Here is a 15,094-nt window from a genome sequence, read left to right on the forward strand (position 1 = left end):
CTTGTCCCCGCTTCACACAGCTCTGCTTGAAAAGGGAGAGCTGCGTGCACCTAACAGTAGTGCATGAGCATTGCCCATGTATATTATGGGGATAGGAAGAGTTGGAGCAGCCAAGCACTGTCTAATATTATAGCCACGCCCCCATGCATGCTGGCCACGCCCACTGGCAGCGTGGTGTGGAAACCCCCCCTCTACAAATCCTGCGTTTGCCCCTGCTGAGGCACCATTGAGGCGAGAGGCACCACAATGTGGCTAAACAGGATGACCCAGAGGAAATCCATTGTGACCTCTCTACAACTGTCCCTTAAAATGTTCTAATTGGAGATGCTCACAGACCCCCGTGAACTGGTTTTGATTTTGGTTTTGGACCTGGATTAGCTTCGTGTTTTGGTTTTGGTTTTGGCAAAACCGCCCTCGTGTGTTTTGGTTTTGGTTTTGGATTTTTTTAGAAGAAATCCTAAAATATGCTAAAATTACATAATTTTGCTCTTTTTTTGTTCCTACATTATTATTAACCTCAATAACACTCATTTCAAGTCATTTGCAGTCAATTTAGACCACCTCACAGCTCACAATATTATTTTCATACACTTTTGGACAACGACTGCAGCGACCTGGCTGGATGGTAAGCGACAGAGCAATGACACAAACACACGGCAGTTCCTAGCACATCTAGGACACATTGGCACACAGCAGTGGCAGAAAAGAAAAATGGGGGTCCGCCCTCCCTCCCACCCCTTGTTATGTTGGATCTTAAAAAGTAATTCAAAACTCCCGAGATCCGACGACGTCACAATGACGTTTTACCTCGTTTTCAATTCCGATGGCGTGTGACAGCCGGCTCGGTACTCGGATCCCCTAAGTTCGGGTGTGTTCGGTTCTCGGGGAACCGAGCCTGAGCATCTCTAGTTCTAGTCATTCCATGTAGCCTCCCTTATAACTAATGCAGGCAGCTGCTGAGGTCTGTGGACACGTTCAGATATATTAGCTTCTTTAAAATATGGTATATACATAATAATTAATGTTAATTTAATCTATTTTTACTGGGTAAATGATAGTTCCACTTATTCCTACAGATGGAAATCCTGAAATCTGACTGGAATACATACACTGTTAGCTGGATATTTGCTAACAGAATGTAAATACGCAGTATCCCAAAGCAACAATTCCCACGTTCATCACAGGCTGATTCCTCTGAGGACAGGATATAATTCTAGTATCTCCACACAGCTAGGTCCAGTGGTCAGGGCACAGCCCCCGATAGCGGTCATCTTCCTTAAAATGAAATGCCTTTCTTCTCTCCATTCCATACGTAAGTCCCACTGACAGTCTTACTCTCCACAGGTAGTGCTGTACTTGAAGGAAGAAATGAAACGCAATGATTTAGCGGAGCCGGCCGTCATCGGGCTCCTGTGGACCTGTGTGATGAACGCCGTGGAGTGGAACAAGAAGGAGGAACTTGTGGCAGAACAGGCTCTGAAGCATTTGAAGGTGGGGGCTTTAATCATGAGGGGAAGCTGGGGGGTGGTCTGTTGGGTTCGGTGCCAGGATGAGCATTGTACCATGTTCTAGAGACGGTCGCTGTTTTAATTGATATTCACCAGTTGAAAAAAGTATTGGCAAATTCCTGTTATTACATTTTCAGACGCCTTCTTGTAGACACATGGGCACATATTAAAGTCCTTTGTAACCGGCCATATTGGCTCACAGTTGACACATGTGAAATGGGCTTGAAAAGACTACATTAACAGGCAGCTACAACTATTCTTAGTTTTTTACTTTGTTGGAATGATGTTGTGGTTCTCTGCAAAATAGCTTCACTTGGCGTTGATGTCGGTTTTAGGACCAATATCAGGCTGATTTGCCAGGGTTGCATATTCAAGACTTTATTAGCAATGCGTTAAAATAAACCATCCTCCTAATTTGTATTGGTCATGGCGAAATATTTAAAACATATACAAGTGCTTTGTGCAATAAGTTCTTTGCCTTGACACAGACGAAATAGCGAAACGCGTGTCGCGCTCTTAGCTGTATGGCTGGGCAATAATTACTATTGCTGTTTGTATGATGATCCCCTTAGATTAGATTTAGATTTCCCTGAATATGAGATTAACTAGCAATTCCCTGTATGAATGTGGTCTGAGTTACGGCAGTATATAGACCAGATGCGGCCACTCATAGCTGCATCTGCGAATAGCGCGTCTAACGTTTATTTTGAGGCAGAACGTGAAATATGCTCCGAATCAACAGTAACCTTATAATCTGGTGTACGAGCTGTGTCTGGTGTATTACGAGTTATCGGTGCTGTAAACACGACGCTGTTTACTCCTACATAATTATTACGATAATAAACAGAGTGACATAGAAAAAATAACTACTTACTAGTAAAGAGACACAGAGGAAATCCGATCACAGGACATCACGAGACTTCCAAATGACGTCAGTTGCGTGCGCTACTTTTTTTTTTAAAGCGGCAACGCACTGACTAAGGTAATATTAATTTTATTCCTAACCCCTAACTCTAACCCCTAGCGTAAAGGTAATACTTACCTGGGTCCATGCGTTGACGCTTTAAAAGCCGAAATTTCCAAGTCGCGCACGCAGCTGACGTCATTTGTAAGTGCCGCGATGTCCTGTCATCGGATTTCCTCTGTGTCTTTTTACTGGTAAGTAGTTATTTTTTCTATGTCGCTCTGTTCATTATCGGAATAATTATGTAGGAGTAAACGGTGTTGGTGTTTATAGCCCCGATAACTCGATTACCACCGGCTGTGTCATTGCCCAGCGATTTACATTATATATGTTTTTGACAGGTTATAATATTTGTGTCCTGTTTAGATCTGGACATAGTCCATGGTTATGAAATAAAGGACCCATCAGTCTATTAGAATTATACTACCTATTAATTTGCATATTATGATAGTAATAGAGTGTATTTTGATAACTATATTATTCGCGTTAGAATATTAGCTATTTCACTACCTATCATTATATAACAACTTGCTGATAATCCTTATAGGGATACGATGGAGGATATTATCATCTGCTCTTCCTGGGGAATTGATCTCACCCATTAATATCATTAAGAGTCCAATTCTAATTTAGAAACAGATACAAACTACTAAGAGTAATTAATAGTGAGCCTTACTATTGTATATAATTAAGAATTATTATCATGTTTGCACACTTGTATATGTTTTAAATATTTCGCTATAACCAATACAATTTAGAGGTTGATTTATTTTAACAAATTACTAATAAAATGTTGACTATATTTTATTAATAGTGCCCATTAACAAACATATTTTTTCTCGTTTTATATACAATTCAATATATGAATGGGTGCACTTCCAGATAGATTAATATTTTAGGCATTTTGGATGGATCTAAATCCTTCAAAACTCCTGTAGATGGTTGATACCTGTGGATAAATGTATCAAGCTGAGAATTTTCCGGTGGGTTTGAAAAGTGGAGATGTTGCCTATAGCGACCAATCAGATTCTAGCTATCATTTGTAGAATGTACTAAATAAATGACAGCTAGAATCTGATTGGCTTTTCAAACCCGTCGGAAAACTCTCAGCTTGATACATGATGTTGGAAAGTGACCAGCAATGAAGCGGAGTAGGGAGAGGTTTGGAGGATTTGTATCTTTTTAAATGTTTTCACTGGACTAAGTAATTCTTTTTTCCATTCTTTTGCCATTACATTGTCTATTATGCGCAATCTCTCCTAATCATTCTCTTATTCGTAACATTCTAGAGCGGAATTTAGAACGAGCTGCACTATTCTGCAGTGAGTAGTCCGAGGGCGCCCAGCGCATAAACTGCGTTATTCCACTTTTTAACTTCCCATGTACTAAGAAGGCCATCACAAATTAATTATTAACCGTGTTCGTCATTTCTTCTTTCTTTACCATTTTTTCTTTAAAGCCAATTCTTCATTTTTTGTCATAAACTTCAGAAACTTGTTATTAAGTGTTTAGAATGAGGTTCTGTATTGCGGGGGAAGGAATTTTTCCTGTGCCGTATGGGAAATACTATTGTAGAACATATCAGGGAGCCAAGAGAGCGTTTGTGGAGGATTCCAGTAGAGTGTTGGCTCTACTTTTTATAAATCTATTTTCTAATGCTTCTACATTCTCCAATAAAAGTGCCTAGTTTCTTTTTGTTTCCCCACAAGATCCTCTTTAACAGTTTGCAAATGTCCCTGGTCACCTTCCTAAACATCTGCATGTTGCATACGGGAAACCATGGACACAGCAGGCAAGGTGGGACTACAGCCCGCCACTCCTTACCTGAGGAGTCACCGCTAAGTGCAGTCCCAGTGCTATAGGAAGACCACTCTTTACATGCTCCAGAGGTGAGACTGCCCTGAGCACAAGAGCCCACCTGTGATTGCTGATCCACCAGAACGATCTCTCTTCACAGAGTCTGAGGCATTCTGGGAGATGTAGTTTTTTGCTGCAGGCACTGAACTGCGGTGCGTTGTGTTGGCACCAAATTTAAAGGATTACAAAAAACTATTGAGGTTTCTACAGGCATCTAGAATCCGGCCACAACAGGGAATTCTGCTATGCCGCAAAAACATTGTTTTTCACTTTATCGAAAATGGGACTATTTTTTTTTTATTTTCAGTAGATTTACTGAATGCAAGCACCCTGCCACTGAAAGAGAGGCCGTTTTAGCTTAGGTCTAATAAAAAGGCAGAGATGGATAAATAAATGTCACTTTACCTCATAGTCTTATGACCTGGCGTCTGATGATCAACTATCACCTTGTCTTCCAGCAATACGCGCCGGTATTGGCCGTCTTCAGCACCCAAGGCCAATCAGAACTTGTCTTACTGCAGAAAGTTCAGGAATACTGTTATGATAACATCCACTTCATGAAGGCCTTCCAGAAGATCGTGGTCCTCTTTTATAAAGGTAGCGTGCTGTTGGTTAAGTGAATCTTAGACCTTACTGAGTTGTTTAAGGGTTACTCCTAGCCTGCGCGTTCTGGAGGCAGCCATTTTATTGGCTGAACCAATATTCCTGAGAATACCATATTGCTGTCAGTTCTGTAGCAACCAGTGAAATTGCTGAAGTAGAAATGTATCTCGGAGATGTCACTGGTTCCCAGTGGATCGTATTATTAGTGAGTATGCAGACTGGTTCTGCTCACAAAATGGCCGCCTCCCCTGTGCCTGGTGATGTCACTGGTTCGCAGTGAATTGATAGGTTGAATTCTCCTGAATATTGGTATAGCTCACTAAAATGGCTGCCACCACTGCATGGAGACAGTGGATACACATTAATAACGGTGCAAACATCATAAATGTGGTATAATCTATCCTAACCAATTAGAGGTCAGCTTTCATCTGTCTACTGCAAGTTGGTCTAAAGAGATGTAGTGTCTGATTGGTAGTTGCTATGGGTTGCATCAAATTTCTGCCGTTTGTTTGATGTAGTTGTATTACTTTCATGTGCTAGATCAATCGTCTCTACTAGCTTGCATAGCCTCAGTTATTATTCTGTATCAAACAATTTTATCTTCGCTTTACAAACGGCGAGATAGGGCAAGTAATGGGATAGTGCTAATTTATGCAGCGGTTCTATTATATTCAGAACATGCAAGAATGTTAGTGAGATAAAGCTTGGGGGGAAGACATCAGCCGCTGGATTAATTTCTATGGGGTGTAACGCATTTCACTGTCTTCCTTTTGTTCACCGTTACAATGCACATCCAGAGTATAGTGTCCACTTAGTGTTGAAACCTTTTCATAAATTATTTATTATCAGTCAATATTAAAAATAAATAAATGACAATTTAATAGACTGTACTCTTATTACAGAAACTCTCACCCCTTAAAAACCACCCGTAGCCCCACACCCCCCAAACTTTAGATTTGGAACTAAGCAGGCGATTTGAAAGAACAAACTATGTATTATAAATAAACTCTGAACAGCACATCGCTAGCGCGAGAGACTAAATTATATAGAATGTTCAGCTGCTGCTGTGTGTGATGGCGATAACATTTAGTAGTTTGGTTTTAATAACACAGAAGAATCTTCGTAACGTTTTTATGGTGTATTGCGTGTAATTTGTGCTCTGTGTATAGTTCTGTAATTGTGGGTTCAGTTGAGTGTCTGGAGATTTATTCAGCTTAGAATGTGCGGTAAAGTTGATGTTGGGTATTAACTGAATGTTGTTTGTATAACAGCCGATGTCCTCGGTGAGGAAGCCATTTTGAAGTGGTACAAGGAAGCGCACATCGCTAAGGGGAAAAGCGTCTTCCTCGAACAGATGAAGAAATTTGTTGAGTGGTTGCAAAATGCAGAAGAAGGTAACGGGACCTAGCGTGATTAATAAAGCCATTTTCTATTTCAAGTGACATTAAGCAACACAGCGATCTTTCAAGGTTTTGTGTTTTGTTTTTTAAAATATGAAGAACGACTTAAAATTAACTTGATGTCACTGTTTTCTGTGTAATCCACTGCTCAAGTAAAGGTGTCTACTGTTCTGTAGAAATAAGGACTGGTAAACATCACCTGAATTACATGTCAGCTATAACTATGATCATCGCAGAATTACGTTATCATTACATTGACATTCAAATACATAATATTTTTGCTTTTGTATAATTGAATTACTTGAGTGTTGAAGTGAATCATAAACATGCATAATGGTGATTATATTGTTTGTTTTAATATTGTCCTTGTCTTCAGCCTGTGGAGTGGTAGTAATGAGGGAGCAAAGAAAGAAGCGGAGGACAGAGGGGGAATGAGGAAGCGGAGGACAGATGGGGAGGACAGATGGGGAATGAGGAAGGGGAGGACAGATGGGGGAATGAGGAAGCGGAGGACAGATGGGGAATGAGGAAGGGGAGGACAGAGGGGGAATGAGGAAGGGGAGGACAGATGGGGAATGTGGAAGCGGAGGACAGAGGGGTAATGTGGGAGCGGAGGACAGAGGGGAAATGAGGAAGGGGAGGACAGAGGGGGAATGAGGAAGGGGAGGACAGATGGGGAATGAGGAAGGGGAGGACAGATGGGGAATGAGGAAGGGGAGGACAGATGGGGAATGAGGAAGGGGAGGACAGAGGGGAAATGAGGGAGCGGAGGACAGATGGGGAATGTGGAAGCGGAGGACAGAGGGGTAATGTGGGAGCGGAGGACAGAGGGGAAATGAGGAAGGGGAGGACAGAGGGGGAATGAGGAAGGGGAGGACAGATGGGGAATGAGGAAGGGGAGGACAGATGGGGAATGAGGAAGGGGAGGACAGAGGGGAAATGAGGGAGCGGAGGACAGATGGGGAATGTGGAAGCGGAGGACAGAGGGGTAATGTGGGAGCGGAGGACAGAGGGGAAATGAGGAAGGGGAGGACAGAGGGGGAATGAGGAAGGGGAGGACAGATGGGGAATGTGGAAGCGGAGGACAGAGGGGTAATGTGGGAGCGGAGGACAGAGGGGAAATGAGGAAGGGGAGGACAGAGGGGGAATGAGGAAGGGGAGGACAGATGGGGAATGAGGAAGGGGAGGACAGAGGGGGAATGAGGAAGGGGAGGACAGATGGGGAATGAGGAAGGGGAGGACAGATGGGGAATGAGGAAGGGGAGGACAGAGGGGGAATGTGGAAGAGGAGGGCAGATGGGGAATGTGGAAGCGGAGGACAGAGGGGGAATGTGGAAGCGGAGGACAGAGGGGGAATGTGGAAGCGGAGGACAGAGGGGGAATGTGGAAGCGGAGGACAGATGGGGAATGTGGAAGCGGAGGACAGAGGGGCAATGAGGAAGGGGAGGACAGAGGGGGAATGAGGAAGGGGAGGACAGAGGGGGAATGAGGAAGGGGAGGACAGATTGGGAATGAGGAAGGGGAGGACAGAGGGGAAATGAGGGAGCGGAGGACAGAGGGGGAATGTGGAAGAGGAGGGCAGAGGGGGAATGTGGGAGCGGACGACAGATGGGGAATGAGGAAGGGGAGGACAGATGGGGAATGAGGAAGCGGAGGACAGAGGGGGAATGTGGGAGCGGAGGACAGAGGGGGAATGTGGGAGCGGAAGACAGATGGGGAATGAGGAAGGGGAGGACAGAGGGGGAATGAGGAAGGGGAGGACAGAGGGGGAATGAGGAAGGGGAGGACAGAGGGGGAATGAGGAAGGGGAGGACAGAGGGGAAATGAGGGAGCGGAGGACAGATGGGGAATGTGGAAGCGGAGGACAGAGGGGTAATGTGGGAGCGGAGGACAGAGGGGAAATGAGGAAGGGGAGGACAGAGGGGGAATGAGGAAGGGGAGGACAGAGGGGGAATGTGGAAGCGGAGGACAGAGGGGTAATGTGGGAGCGGAGGACAGAGGGGAAATGAGGAAGGGGAGGACAGAGGGGGAATGAGGAAGGGGAGGACAGATGGGGAATGAGGAAGGGGAGGACAGAGGGGGAATGAGGAAGGGGAGGACAGAGGGGGAATGAGGAAGGGGAGGACAGATGGGGAATGAGGAAGGGGAGGACAGAGGGGGAATGTGGAAGAGGAGGGCAGATGGGGAATGTGGAAGCGGAGGACAGAGGGGGAATGTGGAAGCGGAGGACAGAGGGGGAATGTGGAAGCGGAGGACAGAGGGGGAATGTGGAAGCGGAGGACAGATGGGGAATGTGGAAGCGGAGGACAGAGGGGCAATGAGGAAGGGGAGGACAGAGGGGGAATGAGGAAGGGGAGGACAGATTGGGAATGAGGAAGGGGAGGACAGAGGGGAAATGAGGGAGCGGAGGACAGAGGGGGAATGTGGAAGAGGAGGGCAGAGGGGGAATGTGGGAGCGGACGACAGATGGGGAATGAGGAAGGGGAGGACAGATGGGGAATGAGGAAGCGGAGGACAGAGGGGGAATGTGGGAGCGGAGGACAGAGGGGGAATGTGGGAGCGGAAGACAGATGGGGAATGAGGAAGGGGAGGACAGAGGGGGAATGAGGAAGGGGAGGACAGAGGGGGAATGAGGAAGGGAAGGACAGAGGGGGAATGAGGAAGGGGAGGACAGATGGGGAACGAGGAAGGGGAGGACAGAGGGGAAATGAGGGAGCGGAGGACAGAGGGGGAATCAGGAAGTGCGGCAGATAGAAGCTGAGGTGGTGGAAGACAACAGTGGAGCAGTGATGTAAGTGTGGAGTATTGTGTTCTGGTTGGTGTATGAATGTGTAGAGTGTGCATTGTGATTGGGTTTAGGAGTTGTCAGTGATCTCATTTTCTTGCAACTTTTAGTTTAGTAGTTTTCTCTAATCTTAATGTGTGTTTTGTTGCTCAGTGATGGTCTCACTTTTTAAGTAGTGTTTACTGTTCCATACATATTGATATGTGTTGTTTTCACCAGGATTAACTTGTTTTATTTATTTATAAGTATTTAAGTGTAATTTAGCTTATTGTATAATGTTTTCTTTACAGCGATAGAGCTGATCATTAGGATATTGGATTAAATATCTTTTAACTTTACAGGCATTATATAGGAAAAAATGGGTGTAATCATATGATAGATAATTCAATATTATAAATATTTATTTATATATTTTATTATTATTCTTGTGCGGCTCTATTCTAACACTGGTTAGAATATTTGTCTAATAATCTAACCTTACACTTAGCGTCACATGACACATGACAGCCAGTCACAGACAACGCTCACACTTGGTGCTGCAGTGCACAGACTCAGCATTTTATGTCTCTGTTTGCTGCCACCTGGTGGTTATCACAAGTAGTTTTAGTTTTTTCTTTTCCTCCTATTGCAGTACAGGTATTCCTCACTTAACGACCGAGTTCCGTTCCTACGACTAGGTCGTTAAGCGAATTGGTCGCTAAGTGAGTACAGTACTGTTATATGCACCTACATGTATTGTAATAATTTTCATTGATTCTGAATGAAGAAATAGACTAAAGAAAACTGTATTTTGTTAGTTTGCTTTACATTACATAACACTGCATAACAGAAAATAAACATGTGTACAGTAAAGCTCTACAAACAGCAGCAATTATAACAATGAGGACCCAGGGAGAACCCGGTTGTAACTCCGAGTGGTCATTAAATGGGTAGGTTGTTAAGTGAGGAGTACCTGTACAAGTATTTGGAAACAGAGCATTCCTAATAGAGCTCTCCCTTGCTGTTTAACACATGGAACTATATACCTCCATGTAACTATAACTGTGTAACACTTTCTGTGTCTGTGTTCTAGAATCGGAGTCGGAAGGAGAAGAGAACTGACAGACACACGGAGCCAGGTCCAGACGTCTCCGGTATCACCCAGATCTGCTTTCATTTAGTATCTGACAGCTCCCTTGTTTATAGGAAATGGTTCTCATTGGCGCACTGGGGCGATTGGGTACTTTGGTTGGACCTCTACCTCTGGATTCGGTCCAGGCCGCGCATTCGGGAGCCATTCAGGAAGAGAGAGACGCAGACTCTCTGTGGACTCCTATATATTAGTGTTTTCAAGCACCAAATGAACAAAATAAACCTAACTCTCTGGTGTACAGTTCTTTAGTTTGTGATTGTAGCTCAGTATCTGCCTGTGTATGTGTATAAAATACTTTTTTTTCCCTTTTGAATAAAGGCTTTTTATCCTATCTGCTTCTGTTTTTGAATGTATTGTATTGTGCTCCCCCTCCCAGAGCATGTCTTACCCTATCTCCGCAGGGGCAAATGCAGGATTTGTAGAGGGGGGTTTCCACACCACGCCGCCAGTGGGCGTGACCAGCATGATTGAGGGCGTGGCTATAATTTTAGAGAGTGCTTGGCTGCTCTCCAACTCTTCCTATCCCCATAATATACATGGGCAATGCTGCGTGCACTACTGTTAGGTCTCTTTTCAAGCAGAGCCGTGTGATGCGGGGGCAGGGTACAGCCACCTGAATTATACAGTGTCCCAGGCTTGGAGGGGGGTTTCCAGGCACTAGGATTACCAGAGACGAGACAAGGCGCAGGTCAGAGGTAGATCTAAGAGGGTGGGAGGGAGATTATTTTGATATGGGATTTGAGATATAGGAAGGAGTACTGGTGTTGAGGGCTCTATAGTTAAAGGTGAGTTATTTGAATTGGATTTTGGGGGACACGGGCAGCCAGTTTAGGAATGTTCAGAGTAGTGCAGCAGATTTGGAGCATTGAGAGAGGCCGTGCTTCGGCATTTAAGGTGGATTATAGCTGGGATAATGCCGTTTTTATCAGTTATAAAATATCTGATGCACAGTTCAGCATTACCCTGTACTTGTTTTGAAAATAAAACCACAGATATGAGTTTCTATGAAAAAAAGAAATGAAATTAAAGTACTATAAAAAAAAGGGAATATTTATTAGTTACATATGAACCAAAATGTGCAAAAGAGAAGCCAGTTTTGTTTTTGCACAGGCGGTTAAAATTGTGGGTGAAAAAAAAAATATATAAATGCATTCCAATGTTACCATAAAATGTTCTCTGTATTATCAGATGTAAGCAGACAGCCTATTGCAAACCTGTCATCATTTATAAAGACCAGGGGGTAAATATATCAAGCTGAGAGTTTTCCAGTGGGTTTGAAAGTGGAGATGTTGCCTATAGCAACCAATCAGATTCTAGCTGTCATTTTGTAGAATGTACTAAATAAATGATAGCTAGAATCTGATTGGTTTTTCAAATCCGCCGGAAAACTCTCAGCTTGATACATTTACCCCTAGATCAGGACACAATAACCCCCTCCTCCAGTGTGAGAAACTAGCACCTTTCCAGCCAATTATACCCACTTTTTGGTGAAGCTCCGTCTCCATGAGAAAAGCTCCGTCCCTTCTGAGTTCTGGAATCTGGACAGTTGTTGGAATGCTATAGTACACATCCTATGTCCGTGTGTTACCCTTTAGCACTGGGGATCAGTGGTCAGTCCAAACACACAGGTGGCCAAACTGGACAAGATGCAGCAGTTCTGTGCGGACCGCTCCTGGTGTAACTGGGACCAGTTGGTGGGAACGGAAGATCATCATCATCATAATTTATTTATATAGCGCCAGCAAATTCCGTAGCGCTTTACAATTGGGAACTAACACAGTAATAGAACAATACTGTGTAATACAGACAGAGAGGTAAGAGGGCCCTGCTCGCAGGCTTATAATAACTATAGAACTTATTTACTAGAACAACAGAGAAGAAAAAAATGCAAATCCCAGAGACTGGCAGGACATGGTGGGACTTGTAGTTCCACAACAGCTGGCGATCCACCAGTGTCTAACCTCGGATGTACGGATTTGTGAGAGAAACACGGCCAACACCGGACACACGCATGTTCATTTAAACAGCACTTTTACATATATAATTTACTCAGAAATACATGTTTAATCAACATAACTTCCTGGTCTTCCCAGATCTGTTTAGTAAATGCTGACAGTTACAAATATAGCGCTGCTAACATAAACTCTGCCAGCTTCCTGCCTGACCGATATAAACAGACTCACAACCAGCTTTGGAATGACAACCAAACATTGCCATAACATTGCCATAACTCTGCATAATTCACACAAACACCGGGGCGTCCATTACTAATTCACACAAGCCCTGCTGCTTCCATGCATTATTCATACGGTGATGACAAATCCAATGTGAGTGTTTTAATTTTATGTACGGTGTAATAGGAGAAATATGGGTCTGATCTCAATGACATGTAATACACCTGAACAGTATACATGTACAGCTTGAGGGCTTTGCATGAATCTGTAGCGCCCTCTGGTGGTGTGTTTAAAATGTTCAGAGTCTATTCTTCCTACCGGAGCCGATGTATCCGTCAGTATTTCTCTTAGAAAGTTCACAGGTTTTTCTCCAGCCCCCCTCCCCTCCTCCCTTCTGCCCCAACCCAAATAAGTTATGAAATGGAGATCAACACATAAGTTCATGTTAGTATTAACTCTAATGGAAAGTACTCACAGCCGCTGAATGGTAATCACAAGTCCCAAAACAGATGGAAGCTGAAAGGCTGCCGGAAGGAACAGAACCGTTGCTTGCAATACAATATATCCATTACCTGAATTGATTGACGGGTTTGTTTTGGCGGTTGCTGCCTAACGGAGGCTACAGGGGTTCCTTTGATGGAATCCCAACCCAGATGAAACGCGTTGGGTCCCTCACAGCCAATTTCCACAGTGATCCACTTTCATCCACCTTTATTCTCTGGCAACCACCACCTGTTCCTCCTCTGCGGCTCCCCTTACAAGCAATATCAAGCCGCCTGTGTGTTCTCCCCAAAAACTGGAGATTTGACATTTGGAACGCAAGCGTGCTTTCCAAACCAGATACAGAAAGCCACTCTGCCATTGCTGCAAACCACCGCTGACCACCAATGTAGCATAAGCTAAGTACTTGCTACCACAAGCTGCTCTTGTAAGGGCAAAAAAGAGCATCTATTAATATTTTATACTAGCGCACACACCAATTCCACCACCAACCCTGCACAGCACCCACATACACATCCTCAATAAGCTCCACACTTAGAAATTTTCCACGGCTTGATTTCATTTCCTGTAATAATTATTCTAATTTCATTCATTGTAATATATACTTTCTCTTCTCTCTCATCCGCACACATTACCATAACTATTAATCTTATTTTTTTCCATTTAAGGTTTATATTTCATCTCTCATACTTTATTATTGTTTTTATTCTTCCTATTAATTTTAATTCATTTCATTTCATTTATTTTATCATTTTTATTTTTATTTTATTTTACTAATTTATATATATTTTTATTTATTTTCATTACTAGTGCTATTGTTTTATTTCAGTTTTTTATACTTTAATTTTATATTTACTTTTATTTATATTTTTTCACTTTTTATATTTTTCATTTATACTTTTATTTTCTTTGAATATTATTCATTATTTTATTTTATTTTAAAGCTATTCTTTAAGCTATTCTTGCGATATTTTTTTTTCCAATTAAGATCTTGTAACCCTTAAGAGCTATAAACATTGAGTTATCTTGTTCCACTGCTGGAACATGAAAATAACGAGCTGTAGACAATAATATCATTAAGCGTAAACATTATACGAGCTATTCTCGTAAAAGTCTTGATTTTCCCCAGACAATCAGAGCTTGAAATATCTATACCTGCTCACCATGGCTAATATCAGCAACACACCCATCTACAAAAGAGCTATAGACATTTCATCTGTAAAAAGCTAAGAGCACTCCTACCCTGAGGAACTGGGGGGGGGGGGGAGGGCAGAGGGGGCATTTGCCACCCCCCATGATTTCTGTTGGGTGGGCAAAGACTGTGTTTTGCCCCTCCATGAACTTCTACACAAAATCCTTCATGCTACTTTCTGAAGTCATGGTACCTGTTCTAAACTTGTGAAACTTTTTTTAATGATAGATTGTCTTAGTATAACTACCAAATGTTATTTAATATAGATTGTTTGATTTGTTTATTTAAAAAACTAAGTGTTCCGTTCATAAACATTTACTAAATAACCTGTATTGATGATGAAGAACTATTCACTTTACTTTTACCCTGAATTTTGTGCGGTGCGTCCAGTAACAAACATGAGATATAGCAATTTAAATTTATAGCACATCCCATAACCAGTGAGGCAGTGACTATAGATTTAAAATACTCCCAATTAAATGAGATTAGGCTGTCAATGAAATCTGAATAAGAACTAGGTAAAGAACTATGAAAAATGTAAATTTTTAAGATAAACAATTGAATTTATCTATCTTTCTAACAGGTGCTGTACTAATTGGTAATTAATAATAATAACAATATTTATTTAATAATGTATAAATACATTTTTGGCCAACCCCTGAAACACTGACAAGAATTAACATAGGACTGGGAGTCTTTGTATATCTACAGTCACTGTTGCAACTGTTGTAAAACAAGATACAAAACGCGAGAAAAGGGGCTCCAAGCCGTATAGTAGTTCTTGGCCTTTTGCCCCTCCCTGAAATTTTTCGCTCCTACGTCCCTGCTCCTACAGCGATCTTGCAAAGAAACAAAAAACGCATAAGGTGAGCCCCCCCCCCCCCACTCTCTTCACAGGACCCCACTAACACTAGGAGAAGAACTGGAGAAAACTTCACTGATCCTGCACAACATGACATCAACTTCTGTCCAAAGTTA

General features: G+C 42.8%; 1 protein-coding gene and 1 long non-coding RNA gene across 2 annotated transcripts in view; one reads left to right on the forward strand and one right to left on the reverse strand.

Annotated features, from left to right (window-relative positions):
- The window catches only part of BZW2 (basic leucine zipper and W2 domains 2), a 53,407-nt gene extending 42,827 nt beyond the window's left edge, over nt 1-10,580 (forward strand). The window contains exons 9-12 of the mRNA XM_075214071.1: nt 1,345-1,491; nt 4,788-4,926; nt 6,204-6,326; nt 10,190-10,580. Of these exons, the coding sequence (XP_075070172.1) occupies nt 1,345-1,491; nt 4,788-4,926; nt 6,204-6,326; nt 10,190-10,218 (438 nt within the window). The 3' untranslated portion in view covers nt 10,219-10,580. The remainder of the gene's footprint in view (nt 1-1,344; nt 1,492-4,787; nt 4,927-6,203; nt 6,327-10,189) is intronic.
- LOC142159310 (uncharacterized) overlaps nt 1-15,094 on the reverse strand; it is a 361,481-nt gene that overhangs the window by 88,581 nt on the left and 257,806 nt on the right. The gene's annotated exons all lie outside the window — the stretch shown is intronic.

This window comes from Mixophyes fleayi, chromosome 5 (genome assembly GCF_038048845.1).
Source record: "Mixophyes fleayi isolate aMixFle1 chromosome 5, aMixFle1.hap1, whole genome shotgun sequence".
NCBI lineage: Eukaryota > Metazoa > Chordata > Amphibia > Anura > Limnodynastidae > Mixophyes > Mixophyes fleayi.